At 42.1% G+C, this 23,717-nt stretch overlaps 1 protein-coding gene across 8 annotated transcripts; it reads left to right on the plus strand.

The window, feature by feature from the left end:
- Positions 1-1,443: 1,443 nt before the first annotated feature.
- CDV3 (CDV3 homolog) lies at positions 1,444-22,594 on the plus strand. 8 transcript variants are annotated; one of them, XM_039527750.1, is made up of 6 exons: positions 1,907-2,499; positions 5,157-5,236; positions 8,815-8,951; positions 11,284-11,443; positions 14,816-14,865; positions 22,416-22,594. In XM_039527750.1, the coding sequence occupies exons 1-6, from the start codon at positions 2,293-2,295 to the stop codon at positions 22,418-22,420; spliced, it is 639 nt and encodes a 212-aa protein (XP_039383684.1). In that variant the 5' UTR covers positions 1,907-2,292; the 3' UTR covers positions 22,421-22,594. The 8 variants fall into 8 exon arrangements, with proteins under 8 accessions (XP_039383688.1, XP_039383684.1, XP_039383682.1 ...); XM_039527748.1 differs by lacking the exon at positions 22,416-22,594 and adding an exon at positions 21,356-21,393; XM_039527747.1 differs by lacking the exon at positions 22,416-22,594 and adding an exon at positions 21,203-21,246.
- The last annotated feature ends 1,123 nt before the right edge of the window (positions 22,595-23,717 follow it).

The raw sequence follows: 23,717 nt of genomic DNA on the forward strand, positions 1-23,717 counted from the left end.
TCCCTTTCTAGTGGCTAGGCCTCATGTAGAGATTTATGAGTATCTTACTTCCTCCATGCTAATAAGAAAGGTCATTCTACTTTAATGGCAGATGCTCATGCAACTCCCATAGAAGTGGTTGGTGCCATGTATCTGAAAGTTATGGATTCAGTCGAATGGTCCATATGGGGGGAAACATATGTCAGCATGAAGCCTGTGCAATAAATATTGAAATTATTTAATATAACAAAACATATTTATAGGTGTTTTGGATGTTGTATCAATATTTGTTTTAGTGTAGTGAGAATTCTTCTTTTAAAAATTGGTGGGATACTTATTAAAAGGTTTGTTTGAAGAGGAGAAAGCACAGTGGGGATATTTTTGCGTGTGTCTACAAAAAGTGGAAGACCTTGCCTTCATCAGAACTTGGATAAATAAATGTATTTCAAGAAAGCAATCTTATTGTCAACAAAGTAAAAAGTAGCTCTTAAGGAGATCTGAATGCTTCAGGCCCTCACTAATGATCAATTAGCCTTTCACCTGTAGGTCAGCAGTGTGAATCTAGCCCAGCCAATTGAAGAATTAACAATTGTTCCCACCCAACAGATCCATCTTTGGAGTTCACACACAAAGCCTTCGGTGGGTCTGTTCCAGCTCCCGTATCACACACGTTCCACATGTTTCACTAATTGGCAGACTCAGCCCAGATAAGCCAAAACCTGCATGAGTCAGACAGAAGTGAACGTGCCTTGTTGCCCCTAGATAAAGTCCCCACACAGATCAAGGCTAGCAGGGGGCAGCAGAACATGGGGTGGGAAACCTGCCTTCTCAGTTCTCACTGCGCTCTAGATCAGGGGTCGGCAACCTTTCAGAAGTGGTGTGCCAAGTCTTCATTTATTCACTCTGATTTAAGGTTTCACGTGCCAGTAACACATTTTAACATTTTTAGAAGGTCTCTTTCTATAGGTCTATAATATATAACTAAACTATTGTTGTATGTAAAAGTAAATAATGTTTTTTAAATGTTTAAGAAGCTTCATTTAAAATTAAATTAAAATGCAGAGCCCCCCCCACCCCGACCAGTGGCCAGGACCCGGCAGTGAGAGTGCCACTGAAATCAGCAGCCGGCACACGCGCCATAGGTTGCCTACCCCTGCTCTAGATAATAAAAAGGACTTTATTCAGTAGGGCGGGCCCAGCACTCAAGCCACATGGCTTCTGTGCTCAACTGCGGCTAGGCCCTAGGAGCGAGGAGGCGGGTAAGACTCGTTTCTGTTAGCCCCACTCCTGTTGGTGAGCGAGACGGGCTTGCACGCACCAGAGCTCCCGCTCGGGTCACACGCAAAGCAGGTACAAACGCACCACGAGGCTCATTAACTCATTTGCCTCACCCTTGCGCACCGAGCTTCTATGACGCTCCTGCACCCCCCCCCCCCCCCAACTCTCCGGGAACGACGCCCATCCCCCAGCCCCAAAGCCTGCGGGCGGGCGCCAGCTGCGCCCTGCTCCCAGGCAGGGGAGCGTCTTGCGCTCTACCTCGCGCACGGCCCTCCCACCAGGCGCGCGGGAACAAGGGGCTGCGGCGAAGGCGGCTCCGCAACCTACGTTCCCTGTGTGGCCACCTCAAGCCCCGCTCCCCTAGTCATCCACCCCCCGCTACGTTTGCTTGCGCGCATGTGCTACTCTCAAAAAAAAAATGTAACTCAACCAACCTTGCCTGCGCTATGGTCTGTGCTGGACCAGTCACAGGGCCGTTTGCGTCCTACGCAGGCGGCACGCAATTTGACGCGCTGACGTCAGCACCCTACTCCAGAGGTTTTCTATTGGCCCAGAGCAGCAACCTTCTCCTCAGCCCATTGGTCAGCGCTGTTAGGCGCATGCGCCTGTCGCAATATTACCCATTTGCGGGAGCGCCTAGCAAGTTAGTATAGCTCGCTTTTTTTCTCCTTCGCTTACCCCCACCCCCTCACGCTTTCTCCTCCCTCCCAGTTCCTGGCTGTGTCAAGCGGCGGCCGCCACCACCACCAACGTGGAGAGCAGAAAGCTGCCTCCGAACGTTGGGGTAGCTTCGAACGGGCTCCTCGAGCCGAGGCGCGAGCGGCAACCGTTGGACGGTACCAACTGCCTTTCGTCGGGGAGAGACGCCCCGCCGGGCAGTACCGATTGAGACAACCCCGCACCTGTTGGTTCTTTCTTTCAACCGCCTCCCCGCACCCGCTCGGGGTTCCGGCGGCTCCCCCTCAGCGCGTCAGGCAGAGAAACGCCCGCCCGCCCACCCCGCCGCAGCCAGCTCGAACCGGAGCAGCCGCCGCCATGGCCGAGACCGAGGAGAGGAGCCTGGACGACTTCTTCGCCAAGAGGGACAAGAAGAAGCGGCGGGAGAAAGGGAGCCGGGGAACCGCTGCCGCCGCCGCATCCTCGGCCTCCTCCGCCTCCAGCGCGCCGGGGGGAGCTCGGCCGGCCGAGGGGGGCTCCGGGGCCGCCGCCAGCACCGCCTCCTCCGCCAGGGCGGTGGTTAAGGTGCGATGGGGGGAGGGAGTCGGCGGCAGGGGGGGTTCGGGGAAGGAGGGACCCGGCTCTCCCGGGGTTGCGCCAGCGCTTTGCAGGGAGGTGGGACCCCCTCCCCCCGGCGGCGGCTTCCTTTGGGCGGCGGCTTCCTGCGGGCAGAGGGCGGCGCTGCGGAGCTGGCCAGGCCCCGGCTGGGTGGGGGCCCTTTCCCAGGCCCTGACCGGGCAGCGAGCCCTGTGCGGTGGCTGCCCAGGGACAGCCGGGTGGGGAGCGAACCAGTGGATGTCTGGCGTCTCTCGGCCGCCCCGCACGTGCTGGGCCCTGAGCGCCTGTCAGCTCTCGTGAGGCAGCCTCTGCTTCGGGGGTCTCTGCTAGAGCTGTGGGGCTGGACACGCCGAAATCGGCCCCGTTCATGCTGATAAGGGGGTGGGGGAGACTAATACCGTTAAACCGGAGGTGTTAGCTGCAGCAGATGCATCTAATAGAAATGTAATGGCAGGAAAAGGACCAAGCCAGGCTTTTGTTGCAGGCGCATGATCCTGATTTAATGTGCAAGTGCTTCAAGCCGGTCTAATATCTTTGTACTTTACACTTGGAAAACACAAATTGTGTAAAAGACACCGTTTGCAACCCAGAAGCTTAATATAGCTATTCATAAATAAGTACATCTATGTTGGGTAGCATTCGGATGACATAATGTGATTTTAGTAGTTGGAAATAAGGAGGATCCATCACCATGTGACTAGCCAGCCTTCTAGAAATTCCAGAAAGTGTACCACGTGGCTCCCTAGCTGTGGCCTGTGGACCTCTGAACCAGAAGGGACCCATTTCTATGTGCACTAAATCCTTTGCATTTCTGCTAATGAAGGCTTTGATTGCTGATAGCTTTTGTGACTGTAGGGAAGTAGTGCAGTGAAAAGGATAGCATGCAAGAGAAAACACACAAATTGCTGTAATAGGTTAGACCACTGTTCCATTTAGTCCAATATCCTGGCTCTGACAGTAGGCAATTCCAGATGCTTCAGAGGAAGCTTTGATAAACCATCCTCTAGAACAGTGCTTCTCAAGCTATCTGATGTGGGGGACCAGCATTTTTTTTTCCCAATGTGCCAGGGACCGGTGCCATATTATTATCCTATTCGACGCTCTTATGAGGAAACTCACCGCAGACCGGCAGCCGATGGCTTGCGGACCGGCACCGGTCTGCGGACCACCGCTTTGAGAAGCACTGCTCTAGAATAACTTCCCCACAGGGAAGTTACTTCCGTAACGCAGATTAGGGGTTGAGGGTATGGGAATCTGAGACCTAAGTTACATTTTTAACTTGCCCAGGGTTAGTAATCTTAACACTTAACATTTCAGTCCACATTCCTAAAATAGAGATAATAGTTAATTACTTTAGGCTTGTTTAAATAGAACACAAAAAATGGAAAATGAAGACTTAGGAAAATCTTTTAATTTAGAAAATACTGATCTGGCAAGTTTGCCATTAGAAGGTAATCTAAGAAATCTAAAGTGCTTCAGATGGAGAGTAGCATTCTTAATGGAGGAATAAAGTCTCTAGGCAACCCTCCTAGTAACATGAAGTCATTTGCTATTAATATTGCTACTTTAAACCAGATCTTGTCAAACAGATATTTGCTTAGCAGAGATAGATGTAAATGATAAGGAGAGGGTCCTGGGATGATGCTCTGATAAGAAGCTAAGCCCTATGCCTCTTCAGCTGTTGGGGGAAAAACAAGGGTGCTGTTACAGACCCTGCATATGAGGTGTTAATCTTTCATATCAGTCTCAAGGAGTTTGAAGTCATCCTCCTTCCCAAAAACACTGGGAAAGATGAGACTTGTTCTCTGTTTCAGCCTTTTGGATGCTGTGGAGGTGGGGTGGGGTCTCTTTCCCTTCCTCTCTTGGCCTATTCTTTAATAATGGCAGAACTTACTAGTACTGCTGCTTGTAATTTTTTCAAGGAGCAGAGTAAAACTAACAAGTTTCACTGCCGTTCATGGGGTTCTGAACAGAAACTATAAAAGTAACCAGAATCTTGTATTTAACTCTTCAACTTGGCAAAATTATGGTCAGCAGCAGAGACAGTGCAAGTGTTTGTAGTCAGGAGGGACAACATTGCACGACTTGCCCGTGTGAAACACACACAAAGTAATTTTTGTAACCATAGGGAAAAAACTAACTTATTAAAAAAAAAAAAACTCATCCTAGTCTGCACCCTGTATGTATTTTACCAAGCCATGCCTTATACAGCATTTAAAATGCAAAAGAACCTTAAGTCATATTCTGGATCTAGTTAAAAGTTAATCCTCAATCACAACACTTTTTTATGTTGAAATTGACGTCTTCATGGGTAATTTGATTTGTTTGATCTCACTTTTAATTGAGAATCTCCAAATATATTAAAAAACACATCCATCATGAACAGCATGAAAGTAGCTCAATGTACTAATGCTGTATCTCTTGTCCTGAATCCCCAACAGACTATTTTAATATGTGTAACTACTAAATTCAGGTGACAAAGTAGATGAATAGGAAATTTAAAAAGTTAGTTGCCTTTCCATACCTTTTTGGCACACTGGTGCTGTAGTTTCTGTACTACTTGCACTTTCAGTTCTCTCATGGTGTGGAAGTGGTAACAAGCTTGTAAATTTATTTTTGTACAGGAAGAGGATGAATGGAAGGAATTCGAACAAAAAGAAGAGATTGACTACAGTGGGCTCAGAGTTCATTCCATGCAAATAAGGTACCACTGGTTTTTTTTTTTTTCAATCTATTACTAAAAATAGCTTTTTGCTTCTAGATCTAGTTCTGCAGAATCTGGTTTAACAAGAGGTTTGTATTACATTGTAGCCAACAATTCTATTCAGGCAAAAGTGAATTTGGATTTTGAAACTCTACAGATATATATATGTATGGAGCATAAGCTTTCAGGGGTGAATACCGTCTTCGTCAGACGCATGTCATATATATATATATGACATGCGTCTGACGAAGTCGGTATTCACCCCTGAAAGCTTATGCTCCAATACTTCTGTTAGTCTATAAGGTGCCACAAGACTCTGTCACTTTTTACAGATATATATGGAAATCCAGTTTCAGTAAGGAGACCCTGAGATCACTTTGTCTCATGTACTAAGGCAATTTTGAGTTCTTGTATTCAAGATGGTATATCTGTAACCCAATCTATTCTTCACTCTTATTTCCTAGATTTCTCTTGTTAGGGTTTCCAGCTCCACACAAAGCTTTGCTTTTTGGCACAACAGTAGTACTAGAAGGATTGTGGCTCCAGAATATTGATCATCTTAGGTTCAGACCTTAGAGAAGAAAGACTTTCTTCACGTTCTCCTACATAGACCATATCTTAGAACTTTTTTGGAGGGGAAAAATGAGTACAGGACAGTCAGACCATCCAGTTTCTTCAGTCACTTCAGCCCCACTGCAGAAGTAACTGAATCCATTCACCCCACAATCCACTCACATTCTTGGTGTGATAAGAGTTCTCAGCCTAAACATTGTCACCCTGAAGAGAGGAAATAATACAACCACTGGTTTGTTGGGTATTGTCCAATAAGGACTCTTCAAGCCACTTTCTTCTGAGGCTATGGGGCATGCTAGTGTCCTCTGTCAGGGACTGCCATGATTTAATTGTAAAAACTTCTTATTTTTGTGTCCACTCTTGTCTATTATCCAGCAGATCCCTCCTGTGATCATCTGTTAACTGACTCCAGACCAGGCTACTTGAGTAAATCCTGGCCTAGAATACCAGCCTGGTTTGAGGGAATAGGGGAAGGGTGGGGGTGGTATGACCACAGTTGTAAAGAGCACATGGTATAATCAGTTGTTGAACATAAATGACATTAACTGAGTGACTTGATTTTTTTTTCAGCTGAATATCCTAAAAACTCAACACACTTATTCTGAACAACACTATGGCCATGACTTGTGTGAACAGTCAAGTGTGCACTATCATTCCTTTTCTTAAAGGAAGCCCACTCCTAGTCTGTGATCCTGTCTCCTGTCCACAAGATCTCCACACTATCACAATGGAACACAGTAGATTATCCATGGATCTGTCTGAAGAAAGCAGTGGTTCTTAACCTGTGGCCCAATCAGCACACAGCTGTGGCCCATGTGACATCCTCAGGGCTGTATAGGTAGTATATGTATATATTGTGTGGATGAAGTCCGTATAAGACAGAGAGTGGCATATGTGGCCCATACTGGTAAATAGGTTGAGAACCACTAGAATAAAGTCTGCACCCTGACTTCCATCTACCCAGCAAATTTGATGCTCCAGTGATCTTTGGTCTTGAAAACCGAGATACTAATCTTGCAAGTGTCTAGAGATATTTGGATGTCCAATTTGATACTTTAAAACTCACTTTTCCAGAGGGCGGATGCTTGGAACTTTACAAAAATTAGGACCCATTTAGAATGCCTAAATCTTGCATCAAAACTACTAATTGCTTCTTTTTGCCTAATCTAAGTCTGATCTAATTACCATTCCAAAAGGCTCATTCCTTGGTCATAATGGTAGTTCCATGTTAACCAAGCAGTTTTTTTGCCCTCAGAGCTGCTAGTTCTGTTGTTGTGTGCCCTTTAATATTTCTTCACCAACCTGACCTTCCACATATTCATAAATATCACGTAGCTGTTTAGAGACTAAAGGGAAGTAACCAGTAAGGACTACTTTAATGACCATCTCACTTCTTTTTCTGGAAAGATTTTGCTAATCAAGCCTTCATCAGGACTTCACTTGCATCTTCCAGATGTGCTTCTTTCAATGGAAAGTCTCTGCAGAATGTTTTTTTTTCTTACCTTTAAGGAAAGAAAGCACTTCCAGAGTGCCTGTCTTAGATGCTGGCAGTGCCCCACATAATACGATGGGATTCCTGAATATGCTCCCACAAATTCTGTGTAAAATAGATCTTCAGTCCTTTAAAATCTGTTCATAAAGTACAATCCCTGTATTGAAAGCTTCTCTTTCAATTCCTAGATTTCGGTGTTTTTCCAGTTTAGTTTTTGTTTCCTATCAAGATCACTACTCACTGCCTTTACTTCAGCAAAAAGTCCTTGGTCCTGACATATAAGGTATCGTGAGACCACCCAGAGCTGTGTGTAGGTGTCTTGAAGCTTTACAGTTTTGAAAACTGACACAGGCCTGAATTCTGCATTGTGACTCATTCCATGAAGTCAGTAGCTATTTTGTAAGCATAGTTGATTAAAATCTCTTCATAAACTTGAATCTGTGTACATAGTTCCCATCTTCAGGCTCTAGTGCTGTAGATACATCCCACCCTCAAAGTCCTACTCCTGAGGGAATTCTGCACCAACAAATTACATGTTCTGTGCACGCACAATATTTTAAAATTGCAATTTTGGTCAAAATATCACAGTATAATCACACTGTGATTATTTCAATTATTTGCTGGCAAGTATTTTGAAATAAATTACCAAAATAATTGAAATGATGTGATTATATTATGTTTCTGCATTGTTTTGACAATTAAAATATGCAGAACTTTTGCAGGATTTTAATTCTTTTGGTGCAGAATTCTCTCAGAGAACCAGGGTTGTGTGGTGCAGGCAGCTCGGTGGAGGATCTGGGTGCAGAGGGGAATCTGGATGCACAAGGGATCAGTGCGGGGTTCTGGGTACAGGGGGATGAGATTCTGCAGGGGAGTCCAGGTGAAGGTGGTTAGGGCTCAGTGGGGGAAAGGGGATGGGGAGTGGGACTCAATAGGGTGGGGGTTAGAGTGCAGCTGGTTGGGGCTCAGTGTGGTAACTCAGTGAAACTAATTCAAACAAATTCAAGATGGCAGTTAAATGTTGACAGCTTACTATCTGAGAAATATCCAGCTAGAATGGTGTTCGCAATCATGGATTCCCTTCCGCTCCTTTCTCAGGTTTCAGATATCTCAACGCCACCTCAAATAACTGCCAAACTCCAGTTTTTCCCTAGAAAAAAATTCAGTGCCTAATTATCTTAGTACAAAAACTTTGAGCAAGATGAAATCATGGGGACAGCATAAAACTGACCAGCTAGTACAGTATGTATATCCTGTGTCTTGAGATCTGTATTCACATTCATTTAGGTAATGAATTTCATGAGTTAAATGTGAAACTACTGCAGAAGTTGACACTGCGTATCCCAGGGCTTGATGGCTAATTTGTTTTGCAGTTGTTGTCTAGCCACTCCAATAATGAGAAGATGCATTGATATAAGGAAGGAACTGAAGTCGTTTTTTTCACACACTGTATAATCTTTTTGGCAAGTGTTTAAATCTTTTGGTTATAACATGCTAACTACTATTCCACTAGTGAAAAAGAAGATGATGAAGGTGAAAAGAGAGAAGAACTAGGTGACAACTGGGAGGAGGTTGGTGGTGGTGTAGAGAGAGCATCTGGTCCTTGGAACAAGACCGCTCCTGTGCAAGCACCTGTTGCTGAAACTATTGGTAAGTTTTTCTTGTATTTTTTTCACTGGCCTATGAAGGCATACCAACTTTAAATCCAACTCTTAAGAAGTTGAGATAAATCTCTGGTATTACTCATGCTCCCAGAGCTCCCTGTCAATGTTTGTAGTACTAAACTCTCCTAATTACCTCTGCATGGGTCTTTTTACTCAATAGCAAACCTGTAAAACTGACTATGCAGAGAAAAATGAAACTGAGTAGACCAGGGGTAGGCAACCTATGGCATGCGTGCCAAAGGCGGCACTCACATGCCCGAGTCCTGGCCACCAGTCCAGAGGGCGCTGCATTTTAATTTAATTTTAAATGAAGCTGCTTAAACATTTTAAAAACCTTATTTACTTTACATACAACAATAGTTTAGTTATATATTATAGACTTATTGAAAGAGACCTTCTAAAAACATTAAAATGTATTACTGGCACGTGCAACCTTAAATCAGAGTGAATAAATGAAGACTCGGCACACCACTTCTGAAAGGTTGCCAACCTCTGGAGTAGACTGTGCTACCAAAGGTATAAAATAAAAAAATAGTTTTCTAATTTAAGATATGGTAATCTTGGGTGCTGATAGGAGTTAATCTTTTAGACGGAAACCTTTACATTAATAGGGTCTCCAAAAACTGAAGTGTAGATAAGTTTTAAACTTGTATCTTACGATACACCTTTGTAAATATAGCTAATCTAACTTCCCAATAACTAGTGCATCTGTATAAACATCTACAGCCCTTCACTCTTCCCGATTATATCATGGTGAAAGGATTGTCATCTGATGTTTTGGTTGAGGGGAGCCTTTAAATGTAGTCTCTGTCCAAAATGACTGTGTCTGCTACCGCCACTAACAAATCTATCATAAATAGTCTCTTGCTTTCTCAACACACTTCTCACATGAGGTGCGGGGAGGAAGATTTGAGTTGCCATTGGCACTGCCTTGCCTCAGCTTTTGACAGCTTCTTGCTTTTTTGCACAAGCAGAATCCTAAATGTAGTGCTATAAATGTGACAGAACTATGAAGGGATGCAGAAGGAAACTATTGCTTCTTTCTGAGCCAACTTCCCTTTTCATCCTTCCATATGTAAATTACCACAGCGGTTGCAATTCATAGTCCGAGCTCAGTTTGGACAAGCAACCTACTGGACTATGTGACAGTTGACCAACTATGCACGGCAGAACCAATGCTCATTATAAAGGACTCCGTCTGAGTTTCAAAATTCTGTAAATTAAAACCTATAGTGCTCTTCATTGGCATGTACCCAGGTATTTAAGCAAACTTCAGATGGAGGCATGCAAACAGGCAGATGACTAGAGGACAAACTCCTGTTTGACTCAGTTAGATCTTTTGCAGCACTTCCATCAGAAGTTTTAAGCCAAAACTATGTAGCTGTCTCAATGTGGAGAGCAACGAGTTCCCTTGAGCCTTTAAGTATACCTTGAATAGATTAAGAAGGCTTTACCAGAGGACACAAGATAGTCACCATTGAGTGTAACCAGCAGAGTTGCTGTGGATTTAAGGGTAATAGGGGTACCTAACTCAAGCTCAGTTTTATTAACATAAATGTGTAACTCAACCCTTAATCTGATATTCCCTACTTCATTGATGCTGTTTCTCCTAGGGCCCTGGTAACCTGCAGAACAGCTGAAAGGTCGTAAACTGACTGCATCAAAAAACTCTTAAACAAATACATTACTAAATGGCATCATAAATACAAAAAGCTAAATTCTGCTTTTATTTTATGACTGATCTTATAATAAACCCTGCTTTTGGTTATCAGGAAAATTTAAAACTCTTAAGATTCTTACAGTGGGATGTAAGAGCACTTGGAATTGGAAAATCTAGTTAAACTTAATGGGGGTGGGGCACTTGATCTAGCAATGTCATGCAAGTGTATTCTTCCCTCCTTTAGAAGTTTACAATAGATTACATTTCATTATTTGTTAGCAAATACTTCAGTCTGCTTTGAGGCCATAGGCAGTTTCTTTGAACTAAATTTGGAAAATATGGGGAATACAACAACTTAAAATTTAGTTCATAATCACAAATGTTAGCAATTACTCTCAAGTCCTATCCAGTGGCTCTTACCACTGACTATGTGATGCTGTTGTAAAACTGCACTTTAATTTAAAAAGGTCTAGTAATTACTTGGATAATCTTGAACACTGTCACTAATGAACCGAAACTAAGATCTTGGGTATTAGATCAACTCTTAGGTTAGAATATCTGACCATTGGAAGCAGCTAACAAAATAGGGCCCAAAGCCAGAGTTTAAAAATAAGGCTATACACTTTATTTGTCTAAAACTCTGCTAATAAACTCTTAGTTACAGAACCCCCTGAACCAGTGCAATCTAGTGGTGTATACCGACCGCCTGGTGCTAGGGAGACCAGGACACGGAAAGCACCACAAGGACCACCAGAGATCTATAGTGATACACAGTTTCCATCATTGCAATCCACTGCCAAGCATGCAGATAGCCGAAAGTAAGTATATTTAATCAGTTCCTCTAAGATGGCTATTTAAAATGCTTTCCCACCAGAGTCCTAACTCCTTATTTGGTGTCAGATCTTGATCTTTCCACAGGAGTCTATAAATAGCAGAAATGATTATTTATTTGGGGTCTAAATTTTATCATTCCCCTGACTTTATTCTCCCCCCCCCCCCCCACCCCCAATGCATGTCAAAGGTCTGAGGAGTGGGACTTCTCTTAATGAAGAGAGGGCCAGACTAGGTGATTACCACTCTCCTTGGCCACCTAATCCCTACATTCAGGGATTTCCTTAAATAAAACACTGCTGATCTTGACAGTATCGAGTTCCTTTCCATGTTAACCAGTGCTCTGTGGCAGCTGTCGGCAGGGAAGTAATAGCAACATGCTGCTTGAGCAGAGCTGTGTTATCATGGGCAACTTCAAAAGGTGTTGTGTGGAGCAAAGGGAGGAATTTTGTAGACACAGTGTTGCTACAGTTAATATATTAACTGTGAGTTTGGAGGGCCATGTCATGTCCAGAGTGACTTTAAGGAGACTTCTAAGTGACATTGCCTGAGTTTCCTATCCCTCCCATAGACTCCTTGCCTGCTGAAGGGTTAAATAGACCTCTGACTCATTTGCTCTTATCACCTCTTGATGTGCCATTGATTGGTACAACACAGTAGCATAAGCTTTCTTTTTGGTCGAGTTTAGTGTCTGCCAATTGAACAAGCAGTGTTATCAAAGGATATGTCTACACTACGGGATTATTCTGATTTTACAGAAACCGTTTTTTTAAAACAGATTGTATAAAGTCGAGTGCATGCGGCCACACTAAGCACATTAATTCGGCGGTGTGCGTCCTTGTACCGAGGCTAGCATCGATTTCGGAGCGTTGCACTGTGGGTAGCTATCCCGTAGCTATCCCATAGTTCCTGCAGTCTCCCCCGCCCACTGGAATTCTGGGCTGAGATCCCAATGCATGATGGGGCAAAAACAGTGTCACGGGTGATTCTGGGTAAATGTCGTCACTCAATCCTTCCTCCGTGAAAGCAATGGCAGACAATCATTTCGCGCCCTTTTTCACCTGGATTGCCCTGGCGGACGCCATAGCGCCTGTTTTGCCTTTTGTCACTGTCACCGTATGTGTACTGGATGCTGCTGACAGGCGGTACTGCAGTGCTACACAGCAGCATCCATTTACCTTTGCAAGGTAGCAGAGACGATTACCATCCCTATTGCACTGTCTGCCATTGTAAATTGGCGATGAGATGATGATTATCAGTCATTTTGCACCATTTGCATTTGGAAATTGGCGATGACGGTTATCAATCCTTTTGCACCGTGTGCTGCTGTCATGGGTGCTCCTGGCTGGCCTCGCTGAGGTCGGCTGGGGGCGCATGAACAAAAATGGGAATGACTCCCTGGGTCATTCCCTTCTTTCTGTTTTGTCAAAAAAATAGTCAGTCCTGCCTAGAATATGGGGCAAGTGTACTAGAGAACCAGAGAGCACAGCCGCTCCGTGTCAGAGCCCCAGAGATCCCTCAGAAATGATGAGCTGCATGCCATTCTAAGGGGTGCCCCTGCAACAACCCCACCCATTGCTTCCCTCCTCCCCCAACCCTCCTGGGCTACCGTGGCAGTGTCCCCGGCATTTGTGTGATAAAGTAATAAAGAATGCAGGAATAAGAAACACTGACTTTTAGTGAGATAAAATGAGGGGGAGGCAGCCTCCAGCTGCTATGATAGTCCAGGCAGTACAGAATCTTTTCTTTAGACATGAAGGGGGGGGCGGGGGGGCTGATGGAGCTCAGCCTCCAGTTGCTATGATGAGGACGGTTACCAATCCTTTTGTACCATCTGCCGGGAATGACCAGGAGTCATTCCTATTTTTACCCAGGCGCCCCCGGCCGACCTCACTGAGGCCAGCCAGGAGCACTCACAGGCTGATGATGACAATGGATAGCAGTCATATTGTACCGTCTGCCACCAGGAAGGGGATGCTGGTGTTCAGTGTTGCAGCACCGTGTCTACCAGCAGCATGCAGTAGACATAGGGTGACATTGAAAAAAGGCGAGAAACAATTTTTTCCCTTTTATTTTGGTGGGGTGGGGAGAAGGGTGTAAATTGACGACATACACCCTGAAACACCCGGGAAAATGTTTTTGACCCTTCAGGCATTTGGAGCTCAGCCAAGAATGCAAATGCTTTTCGGAGACTGTGGGATAGCTGGAGTCCTCAGTACCCCCTCCCTCCCTCCCTCCATGAGCGTCCATTTGATTCTTTGGCTTTCGGTTACGCTTCTCACGCAGCACCTTGCTGAGTCCCTGCTGTGGCCTCTGTCTATCATAGCCTGGAGATTTTTTTCAAATGCTTTGTCATTTCATCTTCTGTAACGGAGCTCTGATAGAACAGATTTGTATCCCCATACAGCGATCAGATCCAGTATCTCCCGTATGGTCCATGCTGGAGCTCTTTTTGGATTTGGGACTGCATGGCCACCCGTGCTGATCAGAGCTCCACGCTGGGCAAACAGGAAATGAAATTCAAAAGTTCGCGGGGCTTTTCCTGTCTACCTGGCCAGCACATCCGAGTTCAGAGCGGTCACAATGGTGCACTGTGGGATACCGCCCGGAGGCCAATATCGTCGATTTGCGGCCACACTAACCCTAATCCGAACTGGCAATACCGATTTCAGCGCTACTCCTCTCGTCGGGGAGGAGTACAGAAATCGGTTTAAAGAGCCCTCTATATCGATATAAAGGGCCTCATTGTGTGGATGGGTGCAGGGTTAAATCGGTTTAACGCTGCTAAATTCGGTTTAAACGCGTAGTGTAGACCAGGCCAAAGATGTCTTGGCTTTTCTAGGACATGAGCAGTGTTACTCCTAAAGACCAGCATGAGAAATTTTGAATTATACTTGAGTAACATACTAACTGCAACACAACTCTTTCCATATCTTCTACAAGACTGTTGGTTATATTTCATGTTGCAATGTTCAGATCTCACTAGGAAGGGAATGGGCCTCTTATTTTCTATCACCTTTGAGAGAAATGCTATAGCATGATTTGAAAGTGTTAACCATCTGTACTGCGTTATACATTATACCATATTGGAATGGATTTATGGAAATGAAGCCGACAATGTAATCTGAACAAATAGCACAGAAAGGGCAAGAGGTCTACTCTAGAAATAGTCTATGCAACCTTCTGTTCTCTTGGGGAATGCATGGATATCCCCTGTGGAATCCCACCCACTCGCTTTACTCTGCATTTGTAGTGTAACTTTCTAATTTTGTTGGTTTTGGGGTGGAAATTGGCTAGGAATTTCACAATTCAGAAGCTAGTGAATAAGACAATTACTGACTACATTTATTTTCCCTTAGGGATAAAGAAATGGAGAAGAGCTTTGAAGTAGTAAAACACAAAAATAGAGGTAGGGATGAGGTCTCAAAAAACCAGGCACTTAAACTTCAGCTAGACAACCAATATGCTGTGCTTGGGGATCAGTAGAGCTGCATACACATTACAATTAAGGAATGCTTTTTTGGTAACCCTCCTACTAAGGTAACTAAACTACAGCTAACGACTATGATGAACATGCCATCTTATTTCTGCTGGATCTGCTGCGGCAAGTGCAGACTACTTTGACATAAGTGATTGCTCTCGCACTATGGAAGCATAATGTGTTACAACTTTCTTCTCCACTGGATTTGGGGGAAATTAATGTAAATGGTTGAACAAGATTCATCAGTGTTCTTTAATTACTCTGAAAGTATCTACAGTCAGTGGTCATTTCAAAATCTTTTTATGTTCAGATACTGAGCCTTCGTAAGGGTTGACTACCTCAGACTTGCTGCACTCATTGTGGACACCATGTGGATCACAACTTCTGGAAAAGAAGGTTACAACTGTTTTAGTGGCCATCTGAAACTTGAAACCAGCTTCTCTACTGGGTTCCTGTCAGAAATCCTGCAGAAGTCAGCCATTTGGTTCTGATTTGCTATAAATAACAAAGATTTAAGTGACCTTAATGAGAAACCTGTCTGGTGTCCCATCCTGAGGAATCCTTTCATGTGTAACCATAGCCTACTAGAGACTTTCTGGAGCATACCACTTTAAAAAACTATCAAAGTATAGTACAGAGCTGTAGTTTGTTTACCTTTTTAGATAGAGCTGTACTGAGGTAACCACAAAACAAAACTCATTGCAATACAGAATTGGAGGGTGTATGGGGTGGGGATTGATTGGGCTGTTTGCATTAGCCATTTTCACAGTTGTGTTCAAGCGTTTTCTTTGTTCTTCTACAAAAAATGCCTCCCTTGTTTCTGGTATAAAATTGCAGTATACTCGAGTAAAAATGTGAAATGTGTTAATAGTGACAAGTTTATCTTGGTTTTCATAATTGGGTCGCTTCTCTTTCTCTGAGGGACCAGGACTTCAGTAGGCTTTGATTTGGTACACAGCAGAAGCCTGTGCTCCCACTCTAGTCTTCAGAACATAGTTTCAAAAAATACATGCAGTATACAGGGCAGTAATAGTATTAACCTCAAGATAAGTTTTTCTGTTGTAGCAAAAGTAACAGCTGTCTCCAACCAATCCTATCTTATATGAGTCAGCTGATATAAGACTCTGAAGGAAGGATAACATCAAACCTAGTGAAATTTCATTTGTTATGGCTGCTTAAGATCACCATGTGAGCTTGCAAACTGTCCAAGGCAGAAATCCTCACTTTAAATGGCATTTTCTCAACTGCAGGAAGCCTAGTGACAATGGAAGGAGTGACAACTTTGTTCAATTTTTGGCCATCTCTATTGACTTAATTTAGTGGAGATAAATACAATGGCATGTGTATGCTAAAGCTATAGGATAAATAATACCCAGTTGCTTCTATACAATGAAAGAGAATCTGACAACCACCCAAACTCCCCCGGGGCATACCATCTGTCTTTCCCCTTGCTTCATTTAGTTTGTTTTTAGTATGCTAGCTAAGTGAGTAAGCACCTCTTTCCAAATCTAGGTTTCTCCCTGTAAATGTGAATGCCAAAAGGAGGAGCTGCAGACTTATTCCCTTGTCCACTTCATACTTGCCAATGGCAAAACAATCTTACTGATGTAGTACTTTATGTATAGGAGACCAGGCTTGGTGGCTCATGCAGAAATTACATGGTTAGTTTCCTTTGATTTAATTGCTGATGTTCTAAAGGCTGTTTCCTTTGAAGTCTGTAAGAATCTTGCTGTTGACTTCAGTGGGATCAGGGCTTGCCCCAGACTCACACTGTGCTTGGTATAGAACTGGCCTTAAAGCCCTTGCATTGTTAACTTTCTCAGTAAAATTTCCGAACTAGCAGCTATGATTAGGTAGACTGATCAAAAGACATTTAAAAACCTGAAGATTTCATTTTGAGAATCAAAACCACTGAAAGTAGATTTACATGGCTCAGAGTCCAATGGTAGTAGTAATCTTCCCTGAAAATATCTCTGCCAACAAAACATTTGTTGGTTTATGTCACTAAAAGTTTAAGATTGTCCTATTTGTGGTAAGTGTCACTCAATCACATGGTAGAAACCTAAAATACTAAATCCCAACTTTGTTCTGACATTTTAAAGAAGGATATTGGAATTGTTAATGCACATGAATCAAGTTTTTAATATACTGTATGATGGGTAGATGAGGCTGTCCATTGTACCTTTATTTGAATTCTCAGGCATGGTTTTGGCAGTGCAAGAAAACCTGTAACATTAATAAATCTAATAAAGTGGAAATATACATGGATCCTGGAGTCAAATGTATCTTTACCTGTAGTCCTAGCCTACACCATGCAGCATTTAAATAAATGGAGGATACTGGATAGCTTTGGGACATAATGGAGGTGTGCAGTCATTAAGTTCAAATCCAGGTCAGAAGAGCCAAACTTAACAGCTCATGGCAATGTACATAGCCTTCCTATAGTGTGGTGGCTAGACTGAGGCCTCTGGATGGTATCTAATTCAAATCACCATCTGTTTTTAGCCCTAAGTGGCATTCTCAGCAGTGTCCACAGACTGAAAGGACACACAAAATGGATTAAGTCTTCACCTTAAAGGTGGCTCCTCTTCTTCGGAGTTTGCTACTCCCTATTCAGTGGATGGAAGGAGGTCTTTAAAGACTACTCGTTAAAAGTCACACTTTCTTAAACACAATACACGTCATTCTAAGTTCTTGCTAGAATATCTTCACAAAACAAGGCATCTGGAATTTTTGTAGGGACTTTTCTGATTAAGCAGTGCATTTAGGGAGTTTTAACAAAAGCCAAATTAAGGCATGTAACTTTTTTTGTTAAGGATATTTAGCACCTTATTGAAATAAAACATTTTGAATCACACTCCTTGCAGATGTAAAAATGACCTAAAAGTACAATGACCTGTCTGAAATGAGGTTCACATTTATATGGCTGCTATATTCCACTTTAAACAAACATGCTGATAAATGTCATTTAAAAATTATGCATGAGCTCTGAAGCCTTATTTTAAAATGAAGAAAATTCTCACCTTTACAGCAGAGGTATAGTCAAAATATCAGTCAGTGGTATCTAGTTCTATGCAACTTCAAGTGACTTTACTTGTGTAAACACTCATGTGGATAGCATACAGATTGATGTAAAAGAGCATTTATCTCAATGTCTTATGCAGAAGAGAGATGACACAACTACAAAGCCATTAGTATAACAGAGCATCCAATTACACTAAAAGTGGTGCACAAGGGAATATTCTGGATTTGAGTTTTTGATGGCAGCCTAACTTTTAAGGTGAATGATAAAATTGCTAAAACTGAAAAACTTTGGGAGGTGGGGGGGGGGGGAGGGGAGAATGTGCTTATACTATCTCCTGGGGCTTTCTCCAAAATAGGATTTCTAAAACCTCAGCTGCAGGAATATTGGCATCTATGCTAATTAATTACATCAGAAAGGTGTAGAGCAGAGTTGCTATTTAACTCAACTCTGTTACTCTAGACTTGTCTTGCTTAGTCTTAATCCAAAAGTAATGAAGCAATAGCTTAAATAGTTGCCATGCATGGTATTTGATTTCTGCTAGTTAAAGCTGGCTACAAAAAAAGTTTAATCAAACTTGTCCAGGGTAACTGTCATAACTTTTTTTTAAAATCTATTTTTAAATCATTCTTTTAAGTCTTCTCTAGGGTTCTCTGACTTCATGGGGGCTCATTTCATATCTGAATGCGTGGCCTTTGGTTTGTGGAAACTACTACACTTCCATATGCTGAAATTTTTAACCCATCTGATTTCCTTGGTCTGATCTGAATTTGACAGCAACAAAGACAGCAAGACTCCTGGAGGGGAGTTTGTTTACTCTTGCTATGAAAGTCAGCATCTCTTAGACACACACAGGAATTCTGTAGTTATGACTCTTTGCCTAAGTGCCAAAACTCAATGATAGCAGAGTCTTTCCTTGACATAACACAATTTCAGGTAACACAAACATGCTGCTAATTGCACTCTCAATGGCTACATCCCTTTACCTCCTCAGTAGTTTGAGCTATTCAAAGAAATGTACTTCAGAAAATACACCTCTTTGTTTGATATGTATGATGATCCTGCTGATTTTAAAAAAAATATAAATTAAAACCAGATGTCTTTGGCCTTTTAGCAAAAAATTTTTTTTCCTGAGCACAAAAAAGAAGCAACTTCATTCTCTTGTGCAGACCTGTTGTAAGTCTAGCTAACTGCAGGATGATCAATCTGTTTTTCCTAAATAGACTTCTAAGGTAAGACTAGGTATGGGCATTTTCATTCTAAACTGTGTTTTTGCTGAATCAGGATTTAAGTGAGATGGTGATAGAAAACATGTTTGTAAAATTTTAGTAATCTAAAACAGCTGTCAGGCACAATACTCGATAGTAAAAACTGAAAACATATTCTGTGTAGAGTTGAGTTAAAAACTTTCAAGGAAAATATAAGTAGAAGTTAAAAATCAAAGATCCAAAGTTTAGAAGGGGAGGTGTTAGATTGGGTCAGCTTTAGGTAGGGAGGGAAGGATATTCAGTTTATATTAGATGTCAAAATCGAGCACAAGACACCATTCAGATAATTTTTTTTAAATATATTTTTATATAAAATCTCCAATGTTAGTTTGGATAGAAAAGAGGTACTGCTTATTAAGGAAGTTACTTTGTTTCTCAAGCACTAATGTAGCTGTCATATATTCAGTTTCAGACACAATGGTAAAGGAACAATTTGAAAAGGGGAGGGAACACAAAAATAAGGCCTGTAAGTAATGGTTCAAGTGTTGTGTACAGGATAGAAGAAGGAGCTTGTGTTGAAGGAAAAATGCAATAGCTTCTGTGCTGAAGATTGCTATAGAGATGAAGAGGAGCAGTTCTTGTTGGTCAAAGGTGACCTACACCTAAAGATTTAAATTGAAGCAAAGAAAGTTTGAAAATCAATAGTGAGGGGAAAGCCTCAGAATGCAAAAAAATACATATTGGAAAATGGTCTTTGGGGAGGTTGTGGAATTGTCATCTGCACAGATCTTATAATCAAGTCTCTAAACTACCACACCTGTTTTCAGTAAATTAGGATAGTGCCAAGTTGCAAGATTCATTTATCTTGAATGAAACAATAAAATAATAAACTAAGATCTAATTAAAACAAAAATAGTTTTCCCCTCTCCAACTTAGATAAAAATTGTGATACTGATCCAAATTGTTGTGAAGATATCCATCTGTATTTTCTTTTTTTTAGGAAGCAATTTCTAATAGTATGTTGATTAAATTTTTATATGCAATTGCTCAGGTACAGTATACTACATATCAAGCGTAGTGAAATTTCAGTGGGCCGCCTAACTAGAATATGGATATTCAAGGTGGTATACCAAAGTGTTAAGTCCTCAGAAAAAGAGTGGCACATCTAGGAATACTGACATGGAAGATCTGGTCCAAAAACAAACAAGAACAAGAGGAAGAATGGTCAATAGTAGTTAAGGCACAGGTCTGGGAAGCAAATCTGGGTTCTAGTCTCAGTTCTTTCACTGACGTGCTGTGGAACCTTGGGCAAATATTTTAACTTCACTGTTCCTCAGTTTCCCCAGCTGTAAAACAGATCATATTTCCCTACCTCACAGGGGTGTTGTGAGGCTTAATCCATTCTTTGTAAAGTACTTTGAGATCATTTGATGGAGGTGCTATAGTGTGCAGAGTATACAAATGAATTAGTCCAGTTTTGTTGGTTGGTTGTTATAATAAAAAGACATCTGGATTAGTTTTCAGTACATTAGTTCAATACTACTTTAGGGAAAGCTTATATCTAGAAATGTAATATACATTCTATTATATTTAAGTATTATGGGATCATGTAACTACAAACTTATAATCCATACATTCAAGGGGCATAGTTAAGGTTGTGCATTCAACCTTTAATTGGCATTTCCTGATTTTGTGTGATTAACTATGCAACCCTAACATTGTATTAACATAAGTTGTTTTGTTTTTGCATGGAATATATTTAAAATCAGTTTTGTCATTTTATAAACCCCATGATGGAAATAAACTTCTGTTCACGTTGTTGTTCAATACCCATCTTTTACAATTTACAGTTTTTAAAGTTTTATTTTAAAGGTGAACTAGGAATGTTCACTGATGATACAAGTATTCACTCGTAATGTGAGTTGGTTATTTATGGCAGGAGGTGCTCTTCTTTCCCCTCTCCTTTTTCCTCCATGATTGATCTTTCGTCCACTTATGTATATTGCCATAATATCTAAATGCCCATTTATGCTAGGTACTGTGGAAACACATAAGGCGGTCTAGTTCCTGCACTGAAAAGCTTACAAACTGATTTAAGACAAGAGGACATAACAGGAGGAGACAAGAGAAGGGAGGGTAAATAATAGTCATAAGCCTGGTTATTTATTGTGCTTCTGTTGTTGGGAAGGTGTCTGTGAAATAGTAGTGTGAGCAGGGTGATGGGAGGACGTGCAAAACACAGCCATGGGAATGAGAAGAATGATGGAGGCAAAGGTTGGGAGGAGGAAAGCAGGAAGTATGCTATTGAACAGGTAGGATGTAAGAATAAGTAGAGAACAGTAAATATCAACATAACTTGTCAAGTAACTGCAGCTGGAGGACTTGGAGCCCAGGGAGCAGATGTGAAGAAATGTAACTGACACAAAAAGGCTCTTAAAGTTATATCTCCTTTGATGTTGGGGATTTAAAGATCTACTTTCAGTGCTCTTGCTGACGGTGCCCATGTATGTTAGGAGACCAGGTGGTCATGGTGGGGGCATGCACCAGGCTCCAGTTTCCCCAAGCAGATGCCCTCTGGCTCTTGTGGGTGTTGAGCTGGAGAGAAAGAGGGAGGAAGGTTGGCTGTCACTGCCTGGCTCCTCTGCTACTGCCATCACCTCCCTCTGCTGGTGTTTTATCATCACAGCACCCAAAAATGAGCTGTTGATGATTGGAGAAGTCTGATGTTTATTTTCCATCTCCATGTGAGTATAGTAGTTTGCCATTCTCCAACAGATTGTATCAGGCATTTCAGGGGAGATTCTTGTCTGTAGCTGACCAGTGAGTCCTGAAGCATAAGCGATAACCTTTCAAATTTTTTTATCCTAGCTAGTGTAACAGCAGATATTCTACACGAGGCAATGAGTTCTACAGATTAGAGACTGAGTTAAAAATGACCTTTTAATGAGTGTCCTTTTTCCCCCCTTGTTAAATAGCAGTGCCACTTTACCTTGACTATCTGCTTTTCAGTTGGAGTCTCAGATCTTTATCTCATCTCATTTCTTTTCTCATTTCAAAACTCAATAATCCTAGTCTTGCAATTCCTCCAGGTATGAAAATCTTCTTTCCCCTACATCTGATCAGTTTTTTCCTTTTGTCTTTCTGTGATATCTTTTGATATGGTGATGAAAACAGAGCAATGTTCGGCATGAGGACCTGTGAGAAAAATATATGCCATAATATTTTTCCATATTCTCTCTTTAATGCAGCCTAACATCTTATTCGCTTTCTTGACTGCAACTGCACATTGAGCAGAGGTCTTCATCGAGCTGTCCATGGTGATGCCTACATCGTCTCCTTGAGAGATAACAACTAATTCAGAACCCATCAATGTGTATGAATGGTTAAAATTCTTTCCAATATTCATTACATTGTATTTGTTTCTGTTGAATTGTATCTGCCTTTGTCTTGCCCAATTATAAAGTTTGTTAGTTTCTTCTGGCATTCACCATCCTCCCTAGTATTGGCAAACCTAATAATTGTACATTGACAGCAGTTTTTGCCACATGCTATTCACTCAATCTTCAGTTCAAACATATACCACCATTCTTACCAGTAATCGCCGTGGCATGCCCTTATTAGCTTCTGTTTATGTGCAGACTTGATAATTTCTTCCTGTTCTTTACTTCCTGTCTTTTATCCTTCTAAGTTGTATTTTCTTACTGGTTCAATTGTGATAGCAAAGAAATCACCGAGTCACGACCATGTCCCATCTTCCTGAATTCATATGTATATTGCAGTCTTCATTGGTTAAAATATCTTCATATGTTTTATTTTTAAACTGAAAACCAAATTCCTGATTCTGCATCTCTTTCAGAAAATGTGACTCAACAGAAAATTTCTTACAGATAATTTCCTTTGTGCTAGCAGCATCTCCCACAATTCTGGATATCTGGGCTGCTCTCTCTCTGAGGCTCACGTAAATGGATCAGGGTTTTGGCATTACATGGTCTGGCCCTACCTCTCTGCTCCTGCTTGCTGCCAGATGAGTTATTCCCAAGATGTGAAATCTGCATAACATATTAAACATTCCAGAGATGATAAAATAACTATGTACATTAGACCTAGGAAGATGGTAATGATTCCATTTAATATCTGACTGACTCATGAGCCATCCGGGGGCGTAGGATTGTGGGAGACTACTAGCAGAAAGGAAATTATCTGTAAGAAATTTTCTGTTCTGCAGCCCAGAGTCTCCCACAACATTGGACATCTGGGAAATAGCAAGCAGTGAACGGAGGTAGGGAGAGTTATGAAAAAAAAATTTGGTAGCAAGGAAGTGCATGAGCTCACTCAAAGTCTGTACTATTTCTTAACCACTGCCTGCAGCACCTGTCTTCTATCTTCTGCAGAGGCTTCCTTTGGAAGGTCTACCTTGTCGTGCTTAATGAAGTTGTTAGCTGTAGATCAAGTGGCTGCTTTGGAAATTTCCAAAGAGGACACGCTTGCTCATTCTGCCCTTGAGGTTGCTAAGGATCTCGTGGAGTGACCCTTGATCCCCTGGGACAGAG

The sequence above is a fragment of the Mauremys reevesii genome, linkage group 2 (assembly GCF_016161935.1).
Source record: "Mauremys reevesii isolate NIE-2019 linkage group 2, ASM1616193v1, whole genome shotgun sequence".
Taxonomy (NCBI): Eukaryota; Metazoa; Chordata; order Testudines; family Geoemydidae; genus Mauremys; species Mauremys reevesii.

Bases quoted from the DNA above. Each gene is read 5' to 3' on its own strand.
- CDV3 (XM_039527746.1), top strand. From the start codon at position 2,293: ATGGCCGAGACCGAGGAGAGGAGCCTGGACGACTTCTTCGCCAAGAGG. The intron at 5,237-8,814 runs GTACCACTGGTT...CTATTCCACTAG, and splicing joins GTTCATTCCATGCAAATAAG to TGAAAAAGAAGATGATGAAG. The intron at 11,444-14,815 runs GTAAGTATATTT...ATTTTCCCTTAG, and splicing joins AAGCATGCAGATAGCCGAAA to GGATAAAGAAATGGAGAAGA.